Raw genomic sequence first — 25,096 nt, 5'->3', positions numbered from 1 at the left:
TTTAAACAATCTTTATTCTCTGAATAATCCTGGTTGCTCTTTTGCATGAAAATGCCCAGAAAAGTGGAATATTTTGCCAAATTAATAATCCCTGCCCACAAACGTGTCTTTATTCACAGATGATCAAAAGACATATTTCCAAATAGGTATGGAACTATGCTAACTTCCTGCACAGTTTCATTGATGTCAGTTGTTGCACCATGCAGCAGTGTGGGAAACAAGGTGTTAAGTTTGAATTTTTTTTTAAAACAGGTCCATTATTTTACTTGCTGTAAAAACAAAACCAGAAGAAAGAAGAAAAAAAACTGTTTGAAACATGCCTTCTGTAGTGCCCAAGCATCATGCAGGTTTTGCTAGAAGGGGTATAGTTTTATGTAGCGAATGTGTTGAAATATCTGTGATGGACGGACACTGTGGGACAATGTGCATGTGACGGACAAACACGGTGGGACATATAGACCATCAAAAATCTAACAAGGATTTACATATAATGTTTTCTATGCATAGCGCACTGAAATGCAAACAATATTAAAGCCGTTGTCCATTTGAATTAAGCGTGCCATAATTAATTTCCTTGTTTGTTTACTTTTTGAAGACAACACTTGCATTTTCTAATGTGGTCTGTCAATATCGCAAATCCTATTTAGCCAAGTTGCCAATACAACATCAAATTAAAGGGCAAGGTTTTATAGGAGTAATTTACTAAAAGTAAACAAAAGCCTGATTTTACATGGAATGGACCATGGCTTTAAGGATTTACATGCAACTGAAAACACCGTATTAAAGGGACACTCCACTCATATTAAAATAGCAGTTTCTAAAAGATAAAGATCATATCAACCTTGAAATAGTTTGATAATTATTGCAATTTATTTTTTTTTGAGAATTTTTCAAATGAAGCTTCCTCCAGTTGCCTGTGCTATGACATCACAAGTGCTCTTAACACATTGTTGAATGTAAACATGTATAGAGATATCAGTAAAACCACTTACAAAATCTCAAAAAATAGGCTAATGATTTGACTAATATTCATAAATAAGAGCAAGAAATATAATTTGCTACTTTCTGATGTTACATTATAATTTAAGTGTAAGATTTTCAGGTTTTTTACTGCAGTAAAACAGCATGTAAGCAGCATGTATGCACACCAGGCTGCACAAAATCAGCCCTTGTGCCTTCATACATGTAGCACATGGAAGGCTGGTCAATTTTTTAAAAATCATAAAAATAAAGCTAATCTATTGCAAATCTTATTTTTATTTAAGATGTCACTATTTCAATATAATATATATATATATATATATATAGTGGTTACCGCTGATGAGTCAAGTGTCCCTTTAAGCATCCAAACATACCTTGAAATAAACAAAATGACAAGATATTAAGTTATTTAGCGTAAACCAAAATCAAGATGGCTGCCATGGGGGCATCTTGATTATTGGAGCATGCCACAAATCTATATGAAACATCCTTACCACCCTAACATACTTTTAGTACCCTGAGAAAATGAAAACAAAAGGACCGGGCATTTTTAAGATTTATAAGGCAGAAAATATAATCAATATGGCCACCTTGCATGTAGTAGCCATCTTGATTTATCAGAGTGGGATGTGAATTTAAAGGGAAATCATAGCAGGATGTGCATAAAAAGGAATCATCCTAAAACCAACCTCAGCACACCAGAGAATAATTGACATGTATTTTTTTACTTATCAAAAGTCAAATTTGACAAACAGCTTTTGAAAGAAAGTGAACTGAAGGAAAATCAGGAAACTCATGGTGACTCACCTTCAGAAAGCTTTATAGAGTAGGGCTATATCTGTACAGTTCAAGATTTCCAGTCCAAATAAGGATTCTGAAGCCACCGATCAAAATAAACACATTGTTTACAACTTGCACCCTGTGACACTGACTGCACTTAGCATGCACTCACTGAAATGCACTTCATGCTTCTGCACTTGCATTGCTGCTTCATTCTAAAGTGATATATTGCAAGCATCTGAGGGGCCCTAAATTCAATGAAGCATAAACATGCAATCAGTACTTGACCAATTTCACCTTTAAAAGACAGGTTATTTATAATGACTAATAATATCAGACTGAGCTCCCGACTGTACATGGGACGGATGGACACTGTGTGACCAAAATGATGATCTCCATCTCTGAAACTTTCACTATCTCAAAGTTAAATCTGTGTGAATAATAAATCTTCACAAATTCTGATTTGAGTAAAGAATGTCACCTTCATCTTTGTAAATTGGCAATGAATGAAGAAAAATTATCTCCAATATCATAAAAAGAACAAAATCAATGAGCCTTAAGAGATCTGTCATCATGCAAAAGTAAATTCAATTTGTGAAAAATGCACAAATATCTGTTGTAAACACTGTGACTATGCAAAAATTATACATACAAATGATACCTTTTCCATACAAATAATGTACAGTACCAAAGGAAAAAATGTCCCACAACATGTTTGTCTGTCACATGTGTGACGGACGGACATTTTGTGGGAGAGAAATAGTTCATTGGTTGTGGGGACTTGGCCACTTGAATTTTTCTTCATGGGTGTCATTATAGAGTATGCTTGTGGGTAGGTCTTCATCACACTTAGGTCAACTTTTTTTTTTATGTTCCCACAGTGAGGAGCAACATGTAGCGTTATGCATGGACACTGTGGGATGGAAAAAAATATGCCCAAAATAAAAGGACTACAGTATCAAATTCCAAAAATCTAATGAAAAGTTATTTTTGTCAACTCTTTCGATCAACCAATAGGTGTTTTGGGTACTTCCACAAGTTTTAACGTGTTTTTATCCACTAAATGCAAGGTGACCTGTGTGTACGGTAAATTTAGGTATTTTTGCATTATGCTTCATTGAAGAAAAACAGGACGGACCAGCTGCAATTGCCCCGAAAGTACCACATGCCATATATCAATGGAAACTAGAAACAATAAGGATGCTGTAAATATGATGTTTCCTAATGATTAATAGGTGTACAACTTATTTCTGTCCAGCTGAATTTACATTATATCAAAGATATTACATTATTTTGGAAAAACCATCGTATTTTTGGGTCAATTAATGCTCACTGTGTGACTATTAAACACACCAGCCACCTGAATTTGTCTTGACAGATTCCTAGGAGCAGTGGCAAAACAATAATTTTGCTTGTTTTTGAAACTTGAACTGAAAGTATTTGGTTTCGATGCCCAGCATTGTGAACACGCTCTAATCTAAAACATCGGTTTCATATAGATGAACATAACCAAATTAAATCTGAATAATTTTAGTAACATTTCTATCAATTTGCACACAGGGTGATTTGCTCAAATACAATTTTGACTTCACACCTTTTTCAAGTTGTAGGTCTTGAAGCTTTCAGGAAAATGAAAAGTACCAAAATGGGCACAAATGAAAGTTATTTTCAAAACCATTTTAAAGCTTACTTTCATCTTTAATGTAACTTATTTCCCCTTATTCACAAAAATGAACAGCATCATAACAGTATTAGTTATTAAGCCTTGTCATAAATACTTTTATTATTTTATACACATATATTGTATTTTCACAATCCATTGAGCCACTAAATAAGAAGCCCACTTTGCTTTTTCTGAAGTTGTGTCCAAGTTCACCATTTGTGTTTTCTGCTTTATATATTCCTCACCCTTTCAATGAAAAAATAGTGTTTTGTCCTTGCACCCTGGATGCTTTGTAATGAGATGCCACTTTAGCTTGGCAGGCTTCCTGGCTTCATTTGCTAGCACCTGAAGACACATGACACATTTTGGTCTTCTGTCGCTGTTCGCAATCAATCCAAAGTCAATATAACTGTCATCATATTTTCTCAGTTTAGCTGGTTTGGGTTTAGTATCACTCGATAAAGTGGACGTACTAAAATATTTGTCCACTGTTGCCAGGTAGAAATGCTAAGCAACTCAGCAGGAGTTGTGCACCAAGTGCCTCATGAGTAAAGCAACTGGTACATGATAGCAACATGTAACAGATTTATGTGATGTGTCAATCATATGAGACTTTTTATCGAGCCAGAGGTAATAGGGAGTAATTGGTTTGATATGTTTGTTTTATTGGCGCAGCGGTCCCTGCATGTAATTATGTTCTTTTTTTAACGATACGGCATAACTTTAAGAATTTATTACAAATTATTTTGCGGACCCCCAAGCTTAGGCTCGCGGACCCTGGTTTGAGAACTGTTGGTTTACACACTTTAAAAAAATACCCCCTCCTCCCCCAAAAGCAAAGCTTAAAAATCAGATAAATACAAAGCGTGGCATATACCCTTGCAGATATGTTGGTGTAAGGATTTATAGTAGAGGTGATAATAAAGTCGAGAAATGATTTCCATAGTGAATGAGGGTGCTTTAAAGATGGTGTGTGGTCTATTTGTACAGCAAAATATTGATGCTTTACAATTGATATGTGGTGTACTGACCCAAACTGTTGAACAGAACCTTACTATAACCTGCCCCAATACACCACCAACAACTGATTTCAATCAGATGAGGTGTTCTTTAGTTCTTTAGAACAGAGGCTGCTGTGTGTGCCTTCAACCGGGACTATGGCCTGACTGGTCCCAACGTCTGTTCTCTATCGGCTCGGCATCACTCCAAACAGTCGCTGAAAAAAAAGCTTAGGTCTTGTCGAACCCCCAAATTTTTAGCAATGGATTTATGCTAAGCATGTGGAGATTAATAGACACGAATCGGTATCTAGATACAAATGTGTGCAATCTGAGTGCATCGACTCAATTGACGGGTTGAAACGCGATGGATCGGTCGCTACCTGCTTGCATCGATTTTTTCTGATGCACACTGAATGCACCACGGACTAAGCCAGAAAGCACATTTCTACCAGAACAAAAATAATGACATCAATAGCCTTTTTGCTTAACGATTCCCTTATCGGTCCTTCAGTTCGGGACACTGGAGCGGCCATTGTTTTTGAGGGTGTTTATCAGGAAATGATCATTTCTCTACGTTGATTGCAGACTAGAGCGGGTCTTCTTGAAGCAAGGAAGCAGCGCTTCAACCTGCTGCTCACTGGTTCTCTGCTTCACTTCCAACGGCAGGTCAGCAATTTCTTCATTAACCCCTCTCAAAGCCATTTAAAGATTTGTGTGGATTAAAGTCACAAACTGGGACTCTTGTTGCGGGCAAGAAATGAGAGTCGTCCTCCGATCTGCACCGGAGTTTTAGACGATGGTTCTCTGGCGTGAGAACCGGTTCACTGCCGTGAGCACCAGCCGGTGCATAAACTGAAGTTGTCCATCAGGTAATGGAAATAATAATAATAATATCCTCTCTTTTGCGGGACTAAGTGCACAGCTCCAAATAGCTGCACAGAATATGGTCAGAATTAATAACTTTAGAGCGAATCGCTGTTTTAAATCAAATGTCAACTCTTTCCAAATGTTATAATAAACAAACAACATCCGACCAAAACCAGGTTTTTTTATCCTCTCAAAATGAGATGTCCTCCATTTAAAAAAAAAAATTACATCCTGATGTGCAGTGCAGCCGGCTGAGCTCAGCTCAGAGGTTATGGAGCTAGATTTGTGCCATTAATATCTGAAGGAAATGCTTTTGACAAAAACTACAGATTTTGTTTATTTCTATTTATGTCCAGAGATCTAGGATCCACCATGTACATCAAGGACCCATTGACCATGTACAGATTTTACTGATTTTTATTTATGTCCAGAAATCAAGGACCCAGTGACCAATTTCATATTTATTTACTTAAAGACTCAATAAAAAATTGTTGACATAGAAAACCTGTAAAGCCTACATTTAGTACACAGAAAATTCACAAGAGGTATTGATAAGGGAATCGAAAAAGAATTGGACCATTATCAGAATTGATAATCGCATCAGTATCGATGAAATCTTATCAATATCCACTAGATGTGCACCGATCGATCGGGCACCGATCATGCCTTGATCGGTGATCGGCAAAATGCGCCGATCAAAAGGACCGATCACAACAGTGCAGGCAGTAGCGCAGGGAGTGCTTGGTCCTGTCATGACACGCTTTCCTCTGTGACGTAAACTCATTTTGACTTCTGATATGAGCTGGACGGACAAGGAGAGCAGTCGCTATCATCTAATGTAGTCCATGTCCGTCCAGCTCATATCAGAAGTCAAAATGAGTCAAATGGCTCTGAGATCTAAATAGACTGCTGTGTAATGAATGGAACCACACTGCCATCTAGTGGATATCCAGTGTGCGTGAGTGTGTATTTGTAAATTAGTAGGCATTTTGATTTTGTTTATTTTTTCATGAGTGTAGAGGTACAGAGAGTACAAAGAAGCTTTGTTCATTTGATTTGCTTATATTGTGAACTGCCATGATAGTGGAATTGACAACTAAGTTCGAAATAAAAAAAATTGATTGAAATGATTGATTTGTTTGTGGATCTGTGGATTTCGCGAAAAGAATGTCTCAAAATTACATCACAGAGGAAAGCGATGAATGCATGTAATTGGTGATCCACAAATGCTGAAACTCAATTCACAAATACAATTTCCAGTTTTACAAATGTAAATTTTTTTTTTTTTTTTTTTTTACAAATTAAGTTTTATATTTGCAAATACAACATTATTTGCAAAGACCAATTTACAAGTTACAAATATGAAATTTGCATTTGTGGATATCTGAACACATTTGCAAATCAATGATTATTTGTAGATCACCCTGTGTGCATTTACAAATATTGAGACAATTTTAACCCCATAGAATGAGGGCTGTATTTTACATTCTCAACGTATTCTCTGTAGGCTGTAACCTGAGCAACATGAAGCATGGAAAAAAAAAGCTTGCTGGTAGAACAAAGTCAGTGTAATAAAACAAAAGTTGGCAGTTTATTCTAGTGTCTTTATTTGAATGCATGTTTTTTGTTTTCATCATTAAGTTTTAATGCAAAAACAGTCCAATACATTAGACCTATATTCTTATTTTGGGCATGATCCAAATATGTACTTGATCGGTATCAGCAGATCAAAATTTCAGTGATCGGCCTAAAAAAATCCTGATCGGTGCACCTCTAATATCCACCATTAATAATATTGCACTAAACTGCATCGTATCGCATTGTGTGGAACTGAATCATCATCAAATACATATCAAATCGCATCAAATCGGTAACAGAGGTGAATCGCAACACACTGTATCGTTAATACTGTCATGTATTGCTATATGTAACGCATCGCTGGTAGTATATTGAGGTGCATAAAGAATCATTAGTGATGAGATTCACATGCCTAATTTACACCAATCTGGCCCAGCTGAAGGTTAAAAAGTCAGAAAGCTGCGAATCCACAGAAAATTCTCATGCCTGCTTTTATGAGAAGCTGCTTTTTTCTTCTTCCGGATGTGCCTCATTTGGGACGATCGAAGCTCACCGCTTGGTGGAAACATAATGCCTCCCAACTTCGTTGAGTGGGGGCATAAAAAAAAGAACAGTTGCAAGTCCTGGCTCCAGTGATGTGGACAAGAAAAACAGTTGGCCATGTTGTCAGTTGTTTACATCAAGACGGTGGCATCTGAAAGCAGTTTTGTTTCAACTGAGAACTCCATTGGTAATTGTATCTTTTACAATGGGGGGAAAAGGACCATACACTGGTAACTGAATACAGGAGACTCGTATGTATTGAGTTAACCCTGTGGGGTCCATATTTTAACCACACTTTCCGTAATTGTCATTTTAAGGTTTTATTTATTTAGTATAATGCACATGCTCAGCATGTTGGTTTAGTGGTTAGCACTGCTGCCTCACAGCAAGGCTGTAGGATCGCTTGGCCCTTTGTGTTTGGCGTTTGCATAATCTCCCTGTGTTTGCGTGGGTCCCCTCCGGATGCTCTGGCTTCCTACTACTTCCAAAGTTTTGCAGATTAAGGGAACTAGTGACTCTAAATTGACCATAGGTGTACATGTGAATGTGTCTGTCTGTCTGTCTGTCCAATAGACTGGTATCCTGTCCAGGGTGTAGCCCACTTCATACCCGATGACCCTTGATTAGAGTAAGCCATTACTCAAATGCATATAATTGCATTTGTGTATAACACGGTATGTAGAAATATTTTGGTTCTAAATGGCTCTAAGATGCATTTTTAGAAAATTCCTCAAATCTTTATTGAAAATACACCTGTATTCATGTACAACCCCTGGCAAAAATTATGGAATCACCGGCCTCGGAGGATGTTCATTCAGTTGTTTAATTTTGTAGAAAAAAAGCAGATCATAGACATGACACAAAACTAAAGTAATTTCAAATGGCAACTTTCTGGCTTTAAGAAACACTATAAGAAATCAAGAAAAAAAAATTGTGGCAGTCAGTAACGGTAACTTTTTTAGACCAAGCAGAGGGAAAAAATATGGACTCACTCAATTCTGAGGAATAAATTATGGAATCACCCTGTAAATTTTCATCCCCAAAACTAACACCTGCATCAAATCAGATCTGCTCCTTAGTCTGCATCTAAAAAGGAGTGATCACACCTTGGAGAGCTGTTGCACCAAGTGGACTGACATGAATCATGGCTCCAACACGAGAGATGTCAATTGAAACAAAGGAGAGGATTATCAAACTCTTAAAAGAGGGTAAATCATCACGCAATGTTGCAAAAGATGTTGGTTGTTCACAGTCAGCTGTGTCTAAACTCTGGACCAAATACAAACATGGGAAGGTTGTTAAAGGCAAACATACTGGTAGACCAAGGAAGACATCAAAGCGTCAAGACAGAAAACAAAGCAATGTCTCAAAAATCGAAAATGCACAACAAAACAAATGTGGAACGAATGGGAGGAAACTGGGGTCAACGTCTGTGACTGAACTGTAAGAAACCGCCTAAAGGAAATGGGATTTACATACAGAAAAGCTAAACGAAAGCCATCATTAACACCTAAACAGAAAAAAAAGAAGGTTACAATGGGCTAAGGAAAAGCAATCGTGGACTGTGGATGACTGGATGAAAGTCATATTCAGTGATGAATCTCGAATCTGCATTGGGCAAGGTGATGATGCTGGAACTTTTGTTTGGTGCCGTTCCAATGAGATTTATGAAGATGACTGCCTGAAGAGAACATGTAAATTTCCACAGTCAGTGATGATATGGGGCTGCATGTCAGGTAAAGGCACTGGGGAGATGGCTGTCATTACATCATCAATAAATGCACAAGTTTACATTGATATTTTGGACACTTTTCTTATCCCATCAATTGAAAGGATGTTTGGGATGATGAAATCATTTTTCAAGATGATAATGCATCTTGCCATAGAGCAAAAACTGTGAAAACATTCCTTGCAAAAAGACACATAAGGTCAATGTTATGGCCTGCAAATAGTCCGGATCTTAATCCAATTGAAAATCTTTGGTGGAAGTTGAAGAAAATGGTCCATGACAAGGCTCCAACCTGCAAAGCTGATCTGGCAACAGCAATCAGAGAAAGTTGGAGCCAGATTGATGAAGAGTACTGTTTGTCACTCATTAAGTCCATGCCTCAGAGACTGCAAGCTGTTATAAAAGCCAGAGGTGGTGCAACAAAATACTAGTGATGTGTTGGAGCGTTCTTTTGTTTTTCATGATTCCATAATTTTTTCCTCAGAATTGAGTGAGTCCATATTTTTTTCCGCTCTGCTTGGTCTAAAAAAGTAACCGTTACTGACTGCCACAATTTTTTTTCCTGATTTCTTATAGTGTTTCTTACAGCCAGAAAGTTGCCATGTGAAATGACTTTAGCTTTGTGTCATGTCTGTGATCTGCTTTTTTTCTACAAAATTAAACAACTGAATGAACATCCTCCGAGGCCAGTGATTCCATAATTTTTGCCAGGGGTTGTAGATGAACTGCTTTGGTGCTGGAAATGGGTTCACCAAAGTCTTTACCTCACAAATGCCGTGAAATATGAAGAAAGTTGCAGATCGATGTATTACCAAAAAAAAAAAAGAAAAAAAAAAGTGCAGCATCATTCTTTTTCTGGGCATGATGTTGAACTGCATGCTAGAGTGTAGGGAGTTATCTAGCCTGCAGATTAGGGGTTGACTGGTATGGATTTTTAAGGGTAGATACCAATACGATTATCGACAAGGATTATCGATATTTGAAGCAGATATTTGCCTGCAGTCACAAGTGGCAAAAATTTAGTATAACACATTCTTAAGGTGTGTTAAGGGGAGGTGATGGCCTAGTGGTTAAGCACTGGGCTTCAGACCAGAGGATCCTTGGTTCAAATCCCCATCTGGCCAGAAAATCACCTGAGTTGCTCCCAAGGTGCAGTTGAGTGCCTTGCATGGCAGCACTCTGACATTGGTGTGTGAAATGGGTGAAGGTGAAGCATCATTGTAAAGTGCCTTGGACTTCTGATTCAGCTGGAAAACGCTAGATAAATGCAGCCCATTTACCATTTTCCCATGGTCTAGTGTTACAGAGCAAACTAAAAATCACAATCTAGTGTAATATTCACTGGCAATACTTGTACAATCGCATTTAAGATCTGGGATATGTATCAAATTGAGAGTCCTAGACCTACTCAACTGGAATATGTTTTATGCTGGTTGTCCTTCCTGACAATGTCAAATTTACAAGGAAAAAAGAAACCTAATGTACATGCTTTTTATGGTTTAATTTAACCAGGTTACCAACAGATAATCCACGTAAACATGGAGAGAATATACAAATTAAAAACAGAAAGGAACTAGGTATTGGTGGGATTGAAACCAGGGCCTTCATGCTCCGAGGCAACAGCGCTAACCACTGTGCAAACAGAAATACATCTTTTGTTTGTTTTTGTACTCTATCAGAAAAAAGAAAAATACATGGGTGGTGGCCAAGTGGTAAGTGCACTTAGTTTCAGTGCAGAAGGTTCCTGGTTCAAACCCCATCCATGTGGAGTTGCGTCAGGAAGGGCATCTGGTGTAAAACTTGTGCTATTTCAACACGCAGATCCACCTTGGATTTGCTGTAGTGACCCCAAGTGCAAACAAAGGAGCAGAAGGGACTTACTATCACAAAATGAAAAAATATCCCTGCACTGAACCAAAGTACACAAAACCTCTGCCGGTAGAAGAATGAATCAGCAACAAACTCAGAACACACAGACATCAAACCATAAACGGACTGGAAAGCAATGTGCAATTGTGACCCAAAAATCTCCCAGCCAGCAATGCGCTATTCAACTGAATCAAGATCAGACAGTGACAGATTTGACGTCCACTCGTCACAGGCTGATAGCTGCAATCAACAACTCTGGTCACTGCTCCTAGTGGTTGAATTGTGTCAAACTATAATTAGGATGGGTTAAATGCAGAGGACAAATTTTGTTGTACATACGAGGTCTGTTAGAAAAGTATCCAACCTTTTTATTTTTTGCAAAAACCATATGGATTTGAATCACGTGTGATTGCATCAGCCAAGCTTGAACCTTCGTGTGCATGCGTGAGTTTTTTCACTCCGTCGGTTGTGTCATTCGCCTGCGAGCAGGCTTTGTGTGAGTAGTGGTCCACCCCTCTCGTCGGATTTTTATTGCGAATAAAATGTCTGAACGATCTGGAGCTTTGCTGCATCAAATTTTTCCAGAAACTGTGAGAGACCTCCAGGTGGACACCATTCGGAAAATTCAGATGGCTTTCAGGGACGATTTTATGGGGATTACACAGATTAAGGAGTGCTCCAGCCGGTTTAAAGACTGCCCACAGCTGCTGAGAGCGCGCCGCGCGACAGGCTGAAACCCCGCTGAAACAACCAGATCATTTCCAACGTGAAGGCTTTGTTGATCCGGGACGTCGTCTGACTTCCACAAAAATGGCAGAAGACGTGGACATCAGTACTTTTTCGGCACATTCCACTGTTACAGGAGTTTTTTTTCATGGAAAGAGAAGCGGAGGGATGCGCCACGGAGCTGTTTTTGGAGCTGTTTGAAGGGAATGGAGGACGATTCTCATTTCTTTCTCGCAACAAGACAGGAGTCCGAATTAGTGAGTTTAATCCGCACAAGAGTGACTCATGATTGACATATTTTAATAGCTTGGAGAGGGGTTAAGAAGCGGATTTGCCGCTTCTGAAAGGCAGCAAAGCAAAGAACCAAAGCAGCGGGTCGTAACAGTGCTTCAAGCTTCAAAGTGATGCATGTCGGTACTCAGATGAAGCAGAGCCCGGTGGTTGAGATATTGAATCAGGCTGCTCGTGCTCCGTAATGACTACGACGACTGCGGACCGCTCTTCTTGCACGTGATGAACCTCTGGGTACCGAAACTTGGCACCGAAAGCCGTGGCATGTTTCGATACTCAGTACTACCAAAGCATTTCGGACGGTGCCACAAAAGAACCGAAGTTCGGTACCCAGTCCTAATTAACGCAGCAGAAAGTTGGACATATAGGAATCCTTTACACCCCCCGAGCTCACCTCATGATGGCACACACATCCCCAGTCAAGTTTCTTCGGCAGGATGTGGAAGTGAGGTACTCCTGAGGGTTTAGCCGATACGTGTCAATCATGAAGTTACGGTACGCCAGGTATCTGTTGCAGAAATGGAAGCCAAACTAGATGATCAGTGGATCACATAAGGTGGTACATTAGGTGATCCATCATTCTGCATTGAAACTAACATGGCATACAAGAATTACATATGAAACCTATTACAGTAGCTTCGAGTAAAATGAGCAAAGGTACGTGTTGCTAGACGCACATTTCTGGAGTTTTGGACTTGTTTTTTCCATTGAAGAACTCCGGCAAAGCTCTTCTCTCAATCTGATGGATACTAGAAGAAAAGACAAACATAAAACAGAAATCATCAGCAAAGAAAAATGACAGAAACTAGTCAGTCAATGAAAAAAATGCAAGTGCATCACCTTCTGAATGTCAACATAACTCAAAAAAACATGTCATCTTGTACATTTCTAAATTAAAAGGGCATATAATCAGGATTAACTGATTAACCATTGGTCAACTTTGATTTATCAGATCGACACAAAAAGAAAGTTTGCTTTGCTTTGCTTATATACCTGCCTGCCACGTGCTGGACATATGTCTCCGGGCTTGGTTGCAGAGAATAATCTTACATGCACGATGAAAATTAGGAGCAGCTGTGTTTCATTTCAGAGAAAACAATGCTGTCATTCAAATGCTAGATTCCACTGTCCATTATCTGAAGGGATGTTGGCTTAATGTTTACATGGGTAAATGTCCTTGAACAAGACACTGAACACGTAATTGCTCAGTATGCAAGTCAGCACCTTGTACGGCTGATCCTGGAATTGATGCGTGAATGCGTGCATGTGACACATTATTGAAAAGCATTTTGAATATCTGTTCTCAGGCACAATTTAACCCTGTGGGGTCCGAGGGCATTTTTTGGACAGTTCACTCGCTTGGCATAAATGTTTTCTTATTGCTGTTAACAGCTCTCCCTGCATCCCACAATCAACTTTTTTCAGGACAACCTGTGCTTTCAGAATATATATGTTTTTGTTGTGTTTTATATGTGTAATAAAGATTTACAATCAAAAATAGGCAAGGAAAAAATAAAGCGAAAAATAATTTTCCACACACATTTATTCAAAACACACCGCAAACTATAATAAACAACTGTTGTGACACTTTATAAAGGTAATTTGAGGTCGTGTGAAAGACTGTACAACAAAGAGGTTCAAACAATAAACACAAATGCACATTTTGAACAATATATACAAAATGGTCTATGTGTTTTGTTATTTTGATATGGTAAACAGTGCTTTACACCGAGAAAGCAACAGAGTTACCCAGTAACATTCACATGCAAACTAGTGGAGCAATCCTGATAGTTACACACTCTTTGTTTGAGCACATGAGATTGTCATCAGAGGCTCTCCGTCTGCTCCTGCTTTTACTGATTGCTGTACGTAATGGCGCAGGGCGCACTGAGTATGTACTAAAAGTAAGTACTCATTGGAGCACCCAGGGGGCTATTCAAATGGGCCAACTAGTAACATATTACTCCTGAAAATGATCTTTGGCTTTTCACGTGAGGTAAATCTGCCCTACTACTGGATTTTGGAAAACCATGTGATGGTGAACCAGTTCCGATTGGACACCCACATTGCGCACATTATCACACAGCTTCTATGAGGAGTACAAAGATGGCCGATGGCTGGTTCGAAAGTCAGTGGAGTTAACTTTTCACCAACTTTACAATATAAAGCGCCTTGGGGCAACTGTATGTTGTGATTTGGTGCTATATAAATAAAATTGATTTGAACTATCTCATATCATTAAAAAGTTATTTATAAATTAGTAAAGCTTGGTCTTAGCTGTCGTATGCGACGGTGTTGGCCTAGAGGGTTAAATGTCGTCTATTTACAGTTCTTGCCAGAACACATCATTTTCCATTTAATTCCGTCCATTATAAAATTCTCTATTAATGCTAAAATCCAGAGTTGAGAACAGCTCCTCTCTCTCTTACCAGTTATAGTCAAACCAAGCAGCATAGCTGGGAATGATGATGTGGTGTGTCTGTTCTGTCACGTTGTCCTCGCCAGTGTCTATGAGTCTGTTTGTTTCACCTTTGCCTTGTTCTTCATCGTCCTGCAGAGAAGCAGCAAATAAAATGTTAGTATGACAATTGCAGGTTATCTAGTAGCACTCTGTGTCTTAAAGATTTGACACTTAATCGAAAAGGTCCAATTTCCCAAAGATCTTTCAATATAGATCAATATGAAAAATCTTCATGATATTGTCACATTTCAAAAGGAAAACTTGACAAAGAACTTTCTAAAGATAAAGATAAACTTTACTGATCTCACAGAGGAGAAATTCACTAATGCCCCAGTCATACGGCGACAGATGGAGGAAGGACAAAACATTAAAAAGTCAAAAATCGTCAAGGTGGACAAAAAATCCTGCACAATTCCAATCACTGAAACGAAAGGAATGAAACAAAACAAAAACTAATGACAGAAAAACGACGCAAACGCCTTAAACGAAATTAAAACAAAACATTCACAATGACATGATCGAGAGCGGAAATAGAACTGAGCGCAGCCAGCCTTATCCTCATTTACACAGTACCTGCAGGTGAGAGACTGCGTTTGTCTTCACAATAACAAGTTTAGTTTGTCTTCACATTCTGAGTTCTCCATCAGCCATGGGGAAACTGTCCGTGTCAGACGAAGGCTATTACCAAAGGCATGCACACACAGGCCAGCTACAAATGGTTAGTATGTGTGTAAACAGTTAAAGTAGTTGGTAAAACATTGTTAATGCTATTGTTTTGGTATGAAAACATTGCTTTTTTTCGGCCCAAAACATGAACAATTCATTAGCAAGGACGTTTCATTCAGCCCAGTGAAGCTTTAGTTACTAATTCATTCAGATATTGTTGCGTTCATTCAATACTTTGGACTTGGGAGGATGAACGTCATTAGACGAAAGTCAAATGATACGCTAACATTACGTGAAGTAAGCAAATGCTAAGAAACTGTCAAGAAAGAAAGCAAAACGAAACGCAGATGATTCAAGGTTGCCAGCGGTATTCACTCAAATTTTTCAAAAGTTTGAAGATTCTGACAAACCGCCAGCTGCAGGAATGAAGATAAACGAAGGTTAAACAATGCCACCGAAAGTTGACGTAAGTCCAGATTTCTTGTTTTGTTTGGGCTTCGTTGTCCTTCGTCTGTGCGTGTGACCGGGGCTTAAAACAAGAGTTACGTACGTAACTACAGTTCTATGAATTCCAGATGAAGGAATAAAATAGAACTCCAACTCTGATACAGGGCCAGTCAAATTAATTACCTGATTTAAGAGCACACATTCACATGACTCAGTTACTGAAATAACCACAGGTAGTGTCTGCCGTAAAGCTAAACAAAGACTTTGTAGAACTAGTCGTGTTAGTATTTGGTCACAAAATGTCACAGCAAATTTCAATTCATTTCAGCATAATTTGCAGCAACCCACAAAGCTGATCAGGACTGCACAATAATCTGTGTATATATTTTAACCTGTTGCCAATTTCAGTTAACTTGAACATGCAAAAATATGGATTCATGCCAAATTACAAACTGCCCTTACACTGCAGAATTTTTAAACAGTGTCCATAACATCCAGACAACACACTCGGTTTAGTGTGATGAGTATAGAATGGAGGCCCAAGTCATGAATAAACTCACCCTTCCACCAGAAAGCATGGAATCCTCCTCCATGTCATCTGGCAGAAGAGAAAAACAAAAACAAACAAAAAAAAAATCAGAGGTCAGTGGAAATACATCTCGCTGTGCTGTGGTCCATACATAAAAGAACGAAAAGGGAATGTTTTCTTCATGACAATTTGTCCAAAGCACATACCCAAGTCATTCCCTCCTTTTACTGGAGTATTCTCACCATCTTTCTTTGAATTTGCTGTGTTTGGAAAAAAAAATATTAAGAAATAAGGAGTGATGCATTAAAAGAGCAAAAAACATTTTTAAAACTTTTATACAGCTGTAAGCAAGGAAGAATTATTCAACACTCTGCTTTTCAAAAGGGGACATGTAAATGATTCTGTGGAATCATTTACATATGAATCCTGATGCGAGCATTCCTGATGCGCTTTGAACATTTCTTTATTTCTTGATCAGTGTCTATTTCAGACAGTATATATATATATATATATATATATATATATATATAGACAATATATTTGAAGGGATCTAGGGGGGGGGGGGGGGGGGGGGGGAATCGATTCATGTCTGAATCGCGATTTTTATTAAGATTCAGAATCGATCCAAAATGTCCAAGAATCGATTTTTAAAAAGCATTTTTTAAAACATTTTCTTACTTACTTGCTGCGTGTACTGTTTGTCAGGCAACGGCCTCCGTACTACAGCGTCCCCACGAGGGGAGGGTCCGGCGTGCTTCAAACATTAGCTTAGCATGGCGGACGAGGGGCTAATTCAGCCAGCGCCGTCTTTGCTGAAGGCAAATGTTTGGGCACATTTTGAATTTTATTATTTGCTGCGTAAGAAGGAGCTTGACATGACTTATGCAGTGCGCAAAATCTGCAAAATGAAAGTCAAGTACTTCGGAAACACTTCAAATCTGCAAGCCCACATGCGACGCCATCACCCAGAGCTAAAAGGAGCGGCGCAGCGGTCTCTGCCGACTACTGACCAGCGCTTCACTAAAGTGCCAGCCAACTCAGAACAAGCAAAGCAGATAAGTAAATTTACATCTTTAGAATCTTTTGATTAACCTTGTAAAGCTGCATTTTCACATAAACATTTTTAGTAATATAACTATTTCTCAAAGCTCTTTGAATCAAAAATCGATTCTGAATCGAATAGTCACCCCAAGAATCTAATTGAATCGTGAGTTGTTGTACGATTCACATCCCTACGATCTAGGGAGGATAAAGCTGTTAACTTTGGAATTTAGGCCACAGCTAAGTGTTTCACATCCAAATGGTAATAAATTATTTTATTCGTGTATCTGCATGAATAAAGTTAGTGTTGCGAATCAGACCAGTCTTCCTCGCTTCGGCACTCAGCAGTTTGAGCCAATTATTGAGCAGATTCAACCAATTACTGACAATATGGCGGACAACCTGACAGATGTCATATCGTGGAAGATGCAATGTCTTAGACCAAAAATCGAATATAATCATTGTATTACTGTCTTCAGGGGCCTCATTTATCAACTGTTTGAATATAAAGATTTGTACTTAAATAGTGCGTAGGAACACTTCGAATGCTGCGTTTACACACAGGCAAGAAGCGTTACGAATGTCATATTTGCATCATTCTTGGCACATTCTTGACATTCTTAACGCATCTGAGTAGGTTTCTTAATAGTGCGTGTTGGTGCGTGATATTCGTGATTTTCGTGGCGCATGTTTTTGGCTGTCAAAAAAAAATCTTCCACGAATGTCACACACCACCCTCATTTCGCCTCATGTCGTGGAGGTCGCAACTGAGCATGATGATCCGTCTTGATGAGCGGTGATCCTTAATAAAACGTGACAGCGTTCTTCTCTGACGTGTGCACAATAAACCCTGCTGCACCGCATTCAGTTTCATTGCTGCAGTATGATGATGGGGTGTGTGGAGACAATTCGCCTCATTCACAATGTGACAGAACTACGCGATATCGCGTAACAACACGGAAACTTATTCTTGACCATGCGTAATGGTTCCTGATTATTCTCCAGCAACATGTGCCATTAATCGTAATGCGTGGTAACAGGTTGCAGTATTTCCTGAGGACACCTGATGCCTCTGCCCCAAATCATCACATTCGTGATCAGCGGTATGCTTCGTGGCATTCGTGACTTGTCGTTATGTGTAAACGCACCTGAAGCAAAGTATGGAATTTTTCAACTTGGACATGGGGTGCATCCAGAAAGTATTCACAGCGCTTCACTTTTTCCACATTTTGTTATGTTACAGCCTGATTCCAAAATGGAGTAAATTAATTTTCCCCCTCAAAATTCTATTCACAACAACCCATAATGACAATATGAAAAAAGGTTTGTTGAAATTTTTCTAAGTTTATTAAAAAAAAAAAAAAAAAAAAACCCCAAGAAATCATATGGGAGGTGATGGTCTAGTGGTTAAGGTGTTGGGCTTGAGTCCAGAAGATCATGGGTTCAAATCCCCGCCTGACTGGAAAATCACTAAGGGCCCTTGGGCAAGGCCTTTAATCCCCTATTGCTCCCGGTGTGTAGTGAGCGCCTTGTATGGCAGCACCCTGACATCGGGGTGAATGTGAGGCATAATTGTAAAGCACTTTGAGCGTCTGATGCATATGGAAAAGGGCTATATAAATGCAGTCCATTTATCATATGTATAAAGTATTCACACCCTTTACGCAATACTGGTGCATCTGTGGCAGCAATTACAGTCTCAAGTCTTATTGAATATGATGCCACAAGCTTGGCGCACCTATCTATGGGCAGTGTTGTCCATTCCTCTTTGCAGCACATCTCAAGCTCCTTCGGGTTGGATGGGGAGCATTGGTACACAGTCATTTTCAGATCTCATCAGAGATGTTCAATCAGATTCAGGTCTGGGCTCTGGCTGGGCCACTCAAGGAAATTCACAGAGTTGTCCTGAAGCTACTTCTTTGATATCTTGGCTGTGTGCTTAGTGCCGTTGTCCTGCTGAAAGATGAACCGTCACCCCAGTCTGACGTCAAGAGCGCTCTGGAGCAGGTTTTCATCCAGGATGTCTGTATACATTTCTGCATTTATTTTTCCCTCAATCCTGACTAGTCTCCCAGTTCCTGCTGCTGAAAAACATCCCCACAGCATGATGCTGCCACCACCATGCTTCACTGTAGGGATGGTGCCTGGTTTAATCCAAACATGACACCCGGGATTCATGCCAAAGAGTTCATTCTTTGTTTCATTAGACCAGAGAATTTTGTTTCCCATGGTCTGAGAGTCCTTCTTGTGCCCTTTGGCAAACTCAAGGCAGAGTGCCATGTACCTTTAGGTTCTCTTCTCTCCACAGAGGAATGCTGAAGCTCTGAAAGAATGACCACTGAGTTCTTGGTGACCTCCCTGACTCAGGCCCTTCTCCCCTGTTCGCTCAGTTTAGACAGACGTGGATCGCAGCTTCTTCCATAAATGGATGATGGAGGCCACTGTGCTAATTGAGACCTTCAAAGCAGCAGAAATGTTTCTGTACCCTTCCCCAGATTTGTGCCTCGAGACAATCCTGTCTCAGAGGTCTACAGATAATTCCTTTGACTTCACGCTTGGTTTGTGCTCTGACATACACTGTCAAGTGTGGGACCTTATATGTAGACAGGTGTGTGCCTTTCCAAATCATGCACAATCAACTGAATTTACCCCAGGTGGACTCCAATTAAGCTGTAGAAACAACTCAAGGATGATCAGTAGAAACAGGATGCACCAGAGCTCAATTTTGAGCTTCATGGCAAAAGCTGTGAATGCTTATGTACATGTGATTTTTTTTTATTTATTTTTAACAAATTTGCAAAAATCTAAAAAAAAAAAAAAAAAAAAAAAAAAAACTTTTTCACATTATCATTATGGGATATTGTGTGTAGAATTTTGAGGGGAAAAAGAATTACTTCCACTTTGGAATAACAACAAAATGTGGAAAAGTTGAAGCACTGTGAATACTTTCTGGATGCACTGTATAATTTCTACAGATCATTTCTGTGTCAGCAGCAGGCAAGTTCAGATTCCAAATTCAAAGCGCTCAAAGTGGCGACATAAATAAATCAGTGAGTTTCCAACCAGACTCTCCTCGTGCATGTATTTTTTTTACTTCCCTGGATTTACATATTTCACAAATAACCCTGAAACCTTTTTCCTCAGTGGTAATCTGTGTCAATACAGAAAACTTTCATCTATGTTATGAATCAAGTAGCAGTTTGGCATTTCCATCAGACTATACCATTCTTGGATATGCTCCCCTCCTCAATGCTGGCCCCAGCTGAAGAGTCATCCATGTCCTTGGTGAGGTCCTCTTCCATGTCCTCCTCTTCACCTCTGTGACCACGTCGCTTCCAGTGAAGTCCTGGGTTGCTGGCATAAGGAAAGAAGAATTAGGGCATTACTCACACTAGGACCAGCAGCACTGGATTATGCCCGAACACGACTGTTTGGCTTGTGCTCACAATTCACCACATGTTGCATCCCTGAGCACATCAACGTTTAATTTTGAATTTACAATGTCACTTTTACAAATCAAGTCTAATTAAATTTGCTTCCTTAAATTTACTTCTTTGTCACAGCTTCCTCTTCTTGCTCAGTTCCTTCTTTAAAATAATTTCAAAGTTTATCACACTTACCCCTTCTTGCCTCCCTTCTTGCGGGACTCAGCAGGAGTGCTGGGCGGCGAAGGAGAGCGTCTCCTCTTCTTCCCGGCAGAGTTGGCTTTACGCTCCTTGCGATCAGGTGTACGGGAAGACTGATCAGAAAAACCCCGTGTAGCGCAGGGAGTGAGGGATGGAGGATGAGAGAAAGATCAAGAGAATGAGAGGATGGAACGACTACACACATAAGGAGGGGGAAGTGGTGGGAGAGCGACAGCAGGGAGGGGAGGAAGGATGCTGTGTTGGAGGAAACTCAGAGTTCCTGTACACTCACTGTCAACACCAACAGTTCCAGGTTTGTATTTGACCAACATTGAGGCTAAATATTTAAAAATAAATAAATAATTCACTGCTAGTCATTTTAAAATCATGTCTGCAACAGTTTGAAATGACAATTTAACCTGTCCATATCAGATTTGTCGATTAAACCTCTGGAGTCTACTGACACGCCTCCGTGTCAAAAGTCATGAGCTAATTAAGTGAACTTAGCACACAATGCGCTCCACTCTGTCTGTTTGAATGTGTGTTGAACGTGTGAAATTCAACCTGTACACCACTTTTTAAATTTTATTAATAGGCCAAGTATAACTTGAATTATGATAAAAAATTTACACAAGTTTTTTCCTGTATAATATGCTCATATTTGCTGCACGTTTTGCAGACACCTGCAGCAAAAATGACTCATTTCCTCATTCTACTGCAAAAGAGAGAGGGGTGAGAAGAAAAAAAAGACTCCATCTGCAGCACGAGAAAGGGGTGTTCATCACTGGTGGAAAACTCAGGAGCTAACCAATCAAAATCACCAACTACACGTGGGTTTGATGACAATCCACAGACGCCACATGGCTGTGTGTGTGTGTGTGTGCATTTTGCGAACAAGACTTTTCTTCCATCTCTCTCTCTCTCTGTGACAGCAAACAAGTTAAAAATAAAATAAAAAATACACAAATTTTTCCTTTATCACTGGAGTAAAATATATGATCTAATAAACAATGATACCTAATCCACATAATTTGGTTGCTGACAGAAGGAAAATTGTGGTTTTGTGCGGGGCGAAAAGCAGACAGCAATCAGTTTTGAAAGTGTGATATTTGCCGTGCTTGGAGTGTGCATGGTGGTGTGTTTTAGTGTGTGTGGCTAGTGTGTGGTGTAGTTATTTTATTTATTTATTTTATGCATCAAAATAATGAGGCATCTGAAAAAATGACACCAAACAAGGCGAGATAAACAGTTCTTTTTAAGGTAAATTATGAAGGTAAAACCAAAAGTACTCAAAAACGCGCAGTATACCCGACTCCAGATGGTTAAACGGCACAACTTCCTAAATGACCTGGGGCCTCATGTACAACGTATGCTTATGCACAAAAACGTGTCGTACGTCTGTCTCCACGCCAACGTTCAGATGTCTCAAAAGTAAAATGACTGTGGAAATGTGCAGTGCATCACGCAAAAATCCTGGCTGGCATACACGTTTCTACAGCTATTGTTTCACTGCCGACACATAGCGGTGATGCTGGGAATGTTAACAGTGTGAAAACAAGATGTCATCAGATTGATGTGCACATCAGCAACACAGCAATGAGCAATTAACATACTCACGTGTTTGCAATTACATAGATGATATAAAACCATCAAAGTGATGTGTAAAATGGCACTAACAGTTGCTGCGTTAGCGTCAGTGGACCTTGCAAATGGTGCAATCTGACGCGAGCATGTACTCAGGGAACACAAGGATTTACTTGCAAATGGAAATAATTGGCTCATAAACCGATTTTGATTATCAAGGCCACTGTTACTGGAGTTGTGCGCAGAACTGCGGCCCTCTCAGAGCACAATACCGCAATGAGCCAGGAGGTTGCTGGAAATAGGGGCACTTCAGCGCGAGATGGCCGATCAGTTAGGAGTGTGCCAGTAAACCTTAAGCCAAGCCATGCCAGCTCTATAGAACGCAATCATCCAAAAGTCATCCAGATACATCCCATTCCAATATTAAAGTGGCACTTGCAGCGAGAGCCAGTTTCCATGTAATCGGAGCTGTTGACTGCACACATGTTCAAATCGTATGTGATGTGCAAATGCGCATCAGGTTGGTGTTTAGCACGGTGCACGATGAGAGCTGCTCAATCAATCAAACAACTTTATTAATCCCACAAGGGGCGATTACCGGTAAGTAGCTGCTTGTTGTGTAAATAGTGTATTTGTGTAATTTATCCGAACGCAAACCAGTGCGGCCACATTTGAGGATGTGCGCATTCAAATATGATTATTATTATTGTTAAGGTTTTTTTTTTATTTTTGCTTGACAGTGAGCTGCAGAGCTTCTTAACAGGCTTCCTGTGTTCTGTATTTGTCAATAAACGCGTGTGTAAACTGTGAATGTCATACCCTCAGTGGAGGCACGCCTCACCTTTTAACACCAGTGTGCGCGCTGTTTTGCATGTCGGCCTGACACACACAGGCTCTGTAGCTCCCACAAACATTTTTCCAGTTTCATGATTAATCCATTTAACAGTGCACTGAATAAACTGTCCCTGCGTGTCTCCACGTAATTTCCAGTCATCTATAGCATAATTTCTTTCCTGTGTTCATGTTGTCTGATGTGACGTCGTGGGGAATCCCAGCTCAAACGGCCTATTTACATGAAAATGCATATTTAAAGGGGCGTGGCCAGGGAGAAGTTTGGTTCTATGCTCAGTGGGATGTACAAATGGAAAGTGCGTGGATCCATGCCTACGCACACCTTGATACATCTGAATATATGGCGTACGCTATGTTCCAGTAGGAAATCCACGTAAGTCTTGTACATGAGGCCCCTGTTCATCAGAAAGAAATTTTACATCCATTCTTGGGTTGTGTTTTGGACTCTTATCCGCATATGCCTTTTTAACTTGAGGGAGAGAAGGGGAGCAATGTTGACAGGTGTCAAGAAATGGTTATGTGCTTCTGTCCTGTTCCATTTCAGAAGTTTTTTTTTTACCTGTTGAAAACAAAACAAAACAAAAACAAAAACTAAATTGAAAGAAGATTATCTAGCCAGTCCTACTGCAACTTCAGGTCAGAAGAGGACTTGTGAAAACCTAATCTACGCATATCACAACTATTCCAGTTATACTTGGACATGTAAAAAGCACTCACTTATACTTGGGTAAACATTAGCTGTCTTGAAAGACAAAGATCCAGACTTTCAATAACTTCCTGGACTCAGCCACAGGCAATGAGTCTGTATGTGGCGAGAGCATCAAACTTGTTAAGAAACTCACTTCCCTGCAGTGACATTTGTGTTTCTGGCAGCTTACCTAATGGGTCTAAGAAATGTCTGGAAAGAGCTTCCAGACTTGAGGTCGCTGGATAGAGGTCTATGGCTATGCCAATACATCTGCAAGTGGACAAAGGACAATACACTTGTGCCCAAATACATATCATGGTATTTGGGTGCAAGATATGCAAGAAATGCAATTCTACAAGTATTGCAATCTGACGTTACAATCACAATTGTAAATGGTGCATTTATATAACACTTTTCCATCTGCATCAGATGCTCGAAGCGCTTTACAATAATGCCCCCCCATGTCAGGGTGCTGTCATACAAGGTGCTCACTACACACTGGGAGCAACTAGGAGATTAAGGACCTTGCCCAAGGGCCCTTAGTAATTTTCCGGTCAGGCTGGGATTTGAACCAAGCTTAACCACAAGACCATTACCTCCCCTGTGTGATTTTTGATTGTCCTTTATAACCCCAGACCATGGAGAAAATACTAACAACACACATCTAGACACTGTATATCCTAAATCATATTTACAAAAACAAATGTGCATCACATGTGGGGGTTCTTTAAGTAAATAATCATCAGCACTCAATCTGATCTCCAGGGAAACTTCTCACAGCCCAACTTTTTTTTTTGTCTTGGGTCTGTTTGAAACGGCAGTGACATCAGTTAATACTCAGATTAGGTCCACAATACAATTAGTGGTAAATCAGTTCTCATACTGTAAAATTAAATATTATGAGTCTGTAAGTATTGATTCCCACACCCACCACTAAAAGAACGAGGCTAATGCGACATCACCATATTAGGGCTATTTTCAGGTAATAGTGGTGATTAGTCAGCTGGGCAGACCTTGATTTATACATCTTAAGATAGGTGCTAGATGTAAGCATTATTAGTGATCAGCTCATTTTTACCATTTGTTGGCAGGCCTTAAAACTATTCTGTAGTTAATGCCAAAATTTAAATTCTTTAAGACTGAATTTTATAATCTGCCATCTAAATGTGGACAG

At 39.6% G+C, this 25,096-nt stretch overlaps 1 protein-coding gene across 2 annotated transcripts in view; it reads right to left on the bottom strand.

Annotated features, from left to right (window-relative positions):
• Positions 1-25,096, bottom strand: part of smarcc1a (SWI/SNF related, matrix associated, actin dependent regulator of chromatin, subfamily c, member 1a) — an 85,221-nt gene that overhangs the window by 37,494 nt on the left and 22,631 nt on the right. Inside the window, exons 10-16 of one of the 2 annotated variants that reach the window (XM_034174345.1) lie at positions 20,793-20,911; positions 20,396-20,526; positions 16,338-16,391; positions 16,163-16,200; positions 14,458-14,579; positions 12,706-12,777; positions 12,423-12,536 (exon numbers count right to left, since the gene is read on the bottom strand). In XM_034174345.1, the coding sequence (XP_034030236.1) occupies positions 12,423-12,536; positions 12,706-12,777; positions 14,458-14,579; positions 16,163-16,200; positions 16,338-16,391; positions 20,396-20,526; positions 20,793-20,911 (650 nt within the window). The remainder of the gene's footprint in view (positions 1-12,422; positions 12,537-12,705; positions 12,778-14,457; positions 14,580-16,162; positions 16,201-16,337; positions 16,392-20,395; positions 20,527-20,792; positions 20,912-25,096) is intronic. The other variant, XM_034174346.1, reaches the window with a different exon arrangement.

Source organism: Thalassophryne amazonica, chromosome 7, assembly GCF_902500255.1.
Source record: "Thalassophryne amazonica chromosome 7, fThaAma1.1, whole genome shotgun sequence".
Taxonomy (NCBI): domain Eukaryota; kingdom Metazoa; phylum Chordata; class Actinopteri; order Batrachoidiformes; family Batrachoididae; genus Thalassophryne; species Thalassophryne amazonica.
The sequence above is the reverse complement of the archived record's forward strand: the minus strand, read 5'-3'. Positions and strand labels throughout refer to the sequence as shown.